Source organism: Arachis ipaensis, chromosome B4 (genome assembly GCF_059453495.1).
Source record: "Arachis ipaensis isolate K30076 ecotype BB chromosome B4, ASM5945349v1, whole genome shotgun sequence".
NCBI classification, from domain to species: Eukaryota; Viridiplantae; Streptophyta; class Magnoliopsida; order Fabales; family Fabaceae; genus Arachis; species Arachis ipaensis.
This window is the reverse complement of record NC_142439.1, coordinates 117,293,280-117,296,260: the sequence shown is the minus strand read 5'-3', so window position 1 is coordinate 117,296,260 and position 2,981 is coordinate 117,293,280. Positions and strand designations below refer to the sequence as shown.

Here is a 2,981-nt window from a genome sequence, read left to right as displayed (position 1 = left end):
TCGGTGCTAGTGATGCAGGCCCAAAATGTCTAATTTCATAGTGCATCAGCCACTTCTAGTGATACACGATATGGGCCCATTATCCTTTTCTCAACCCAACAATGTTGCTTAAGTATTTCTTGAGTGCTTCAAATCAATGCACAAGCCCAAGGCACTTAATAAGCACCGTTCAGCAAAAAAAACTAGAAGGCTATGCATTTGCTAAAGTGAAAAATGGGAATCTGTCTTCATCATGGAGAAAGGAGGACAGTTGGAACAAAAAGAAAATAATAACACAACAAGGACATCTGTGACTCTAGCAAAGCAACAAAACATAAGGACATCAGTAAATCAAAAATGCAGAAGATCACAAGTAAAGTTTGGAAGAGCAAAACAAAAACTCAGAGCTATGGACAGCAGTTGGAATGGCTCAAATATGGAAATACTTTGCATGCCAAGGAAGACAACAACTCCAAGGACAACAAAGGTTGGTAGATCAGACCCTCCAACAAGCAGCGTTAGTGGAGCAGGATGGAAAAAGGACTGCATGCCATAGGAGACAGCTCCAACAGGTTGATGGTACGAGAAATTGGAAGAGGCAAGGAAGAACAAAGTGGTAGAGCAAGCTGATTCTATAAAGGAAGCCTCACTTCAACACTTGAAAGCAAGAAAAAGAGAGCACAGATACAGAGCACCATCTCATATATTGAGCTGGAATCTTTTTCTTCTACTCAAGCTTAATTTTGATCTTTGTGTTATGGTTGTCTTGCGTTATTTTCTGTTTTGAAAAGGCAATTATGTGAGGTTCAAAAGTCAAGAGAGAAAAGGCAAGAGTGATGTAAAATAGCCACTGTTTTTCAGATGTAATTTGGGTATATGAACTAGGATTAGTTCCCCTTACCAAGTTGGGTTAGCACTTGGTGAGAATTGAATCTGTGTAGATTCCCCTTCCAAGTTGCGTTAGCACTTTGGGGTTGCTAAGCTTTGGTGAAGAAAGCTTGGGGTAGATACTAGTTGAATTAGGGAGTAATTCAATAAGTATTGGTGTATGTAATCTGAGGATTATAGTGAAAATTTCACCATGGTTTGTGGTGGAGACTGGACGTAGGATTCATGGTACTGAGAATCCGAACCAGGATACATGCTGGCCCCTTTCTCTTCTTCTCTGCTCTTTTAATATTCTGCATATGAGATAATTTTAAATAATCTCCTACAACTTAAGCTTCCACTGCAACAGAGTTTGAAACTCTAAATTTTAAGCTAACTTGATTTAACCCCCCTTCTCAAGTTCAACTAGAACTATCAATTGGTATCTAGAGCAAGGTCTCAAGAAGGTAAGCTTCACAGCTTGGAGTAAAGATCCATGGCCAACAACTTGAATCCCAACATCGTGGCTTTCACTCTTACTGAAGGGCAGTCTAATAATAGACCTCCCTACTTCAATGGCAGCAACTATTCTTACTGGAAAGAAAGAATGAGAATCTTCATGCAGTCAATCGACTACAACATCTGGAAGATCATTCTCAACGGACCAGACATTCCCACCAAACAGAATACTGATGGAGAAGTAGTGGCAAAGGAAGACAGTGAATGGACAGATGAAGAAAAGAAGAAGGTTGAACTCAATGCCAAGGCAATAAACCTGATGCACTGTGCAATCAATTTTGAAGAGTTCAGAAAAGTGTCAAGGTGCAAAACGGCTAAAGAAATCTGGGATAAGCTCAGACTCACTCATGAAGGCACTAAGCAAGTGAGGGAGACCAGAATTGACATGCTAATGAAGGAGTATGAAATGTTCAGTATGAAGGAGGACGAGAGCATCGATCAAATGTTCGAAAGGTTCTCAATAATCATCAACAATCTGGACGCCATGGGAAGAAACTACTCTGAAGAAACCTTGGTAAGGAAGATTCTGAGAAGTCTTACTAAGAAATGGGAAGTAAAAAGTACAGCCATCTCTGAAAGGAATGATTTGATCAAAATCACCTATGATGAGCTGAGAGGCAAGCTGCTGGCTTATGAAACCACTCACATGTCTCAAGACAAAGATGACAAAAAGAAAAGTATAGCACTAAAATCAAGAATGACAGCCCAAGGAGAAGAACCTGATGACAGTTTCTCAGATGAAGAAATGGTGCTCTTCGCAAGAAAAATGAGAAGACTACTGAGATACAAAAACAAAGGCAAAGGAAGCTCTTCATCCAAAGATGTCAAGAAAGATCAAGTCAAGTTCACATGCCATCATTGCAAGGAGCCTGGTCACTTCAAGTCAGATTGCTCTCAACTTAAGAAAGGCGAAAAATCCAAGAAAGACAAAAAGAAGGTGATGATGGCAACATGGGAGGACTTGGAGAACGACACCAGCTCAGAGAGCTCAAATCAAGAAGCTCAACTATGTCTGATGGCAGATCATAATGATGAAGATGAGGTAGATCTCTCTGACTTATCTATTGATGAACTGCACTACATTATCAAAGACATTTCTGTGAACTCTAAGAAACTCTTGGATAAGTATGCTAAATGTAAGAAATAAAATGAGGCTTTGAGGACAGAAAATGATCTTCTTTTGAAAAAGGTTACGGCAAATGAAACTAGCAATGAAAAGTTTTTAAAAGAAGAAAACATTGCCTTGCGAGCTGAATTAGAAAAATTCAAACTCAAGCATGAAGTTACTGCTTCCACTGATTTGATTTCTGAAAACAAAAAGTTGAATGAACAAATAAAAAATTTGAATGAAGACTTAGCAAAGTTTGTTCAAGGTTCTCAAAATCTGAACAAACTACTTGCTAGTCAAAGGTTTGGATCTGAAAAATCTGGACTTGGATTCATAGAGGAAAATAAGGCTGTTTTCAAACAAAACTTTAAAAAATCTGAAGCTTCCTCTTCCAAGCTTTTCAAACCAAAAAGATTCAGCAAACCTAAAAAATCAGTAAGCAAGAATCATTGCTACAAGTGCAATAGAAATGGTCATGATCCTCCTCAATGTTTCATCTTTCTTAAGT

General features: G+C 38.7%; 1 protein-coding gene across 1 annotated transcript; it reads left to right on the top strand.

Moving 5' to 3' along the window:
- Positions 1 to 1,342: 1,342 nt before the first annotated feature.
- Positions 1,343 to 2,512, top strand: LOC148568909 (uncharacterized). Its single transcript, XM_088484820.1, has one exon. It carries the CDS (start codon positions 1,343 to 1,345, stop codon positions 2,510 to 2,512), a length of 1,170 nt encoding a protein of 389 aa, XP_088340946.1.
- Positions 2,513 to 2,981: the final 469 nt, after the last annotated feature.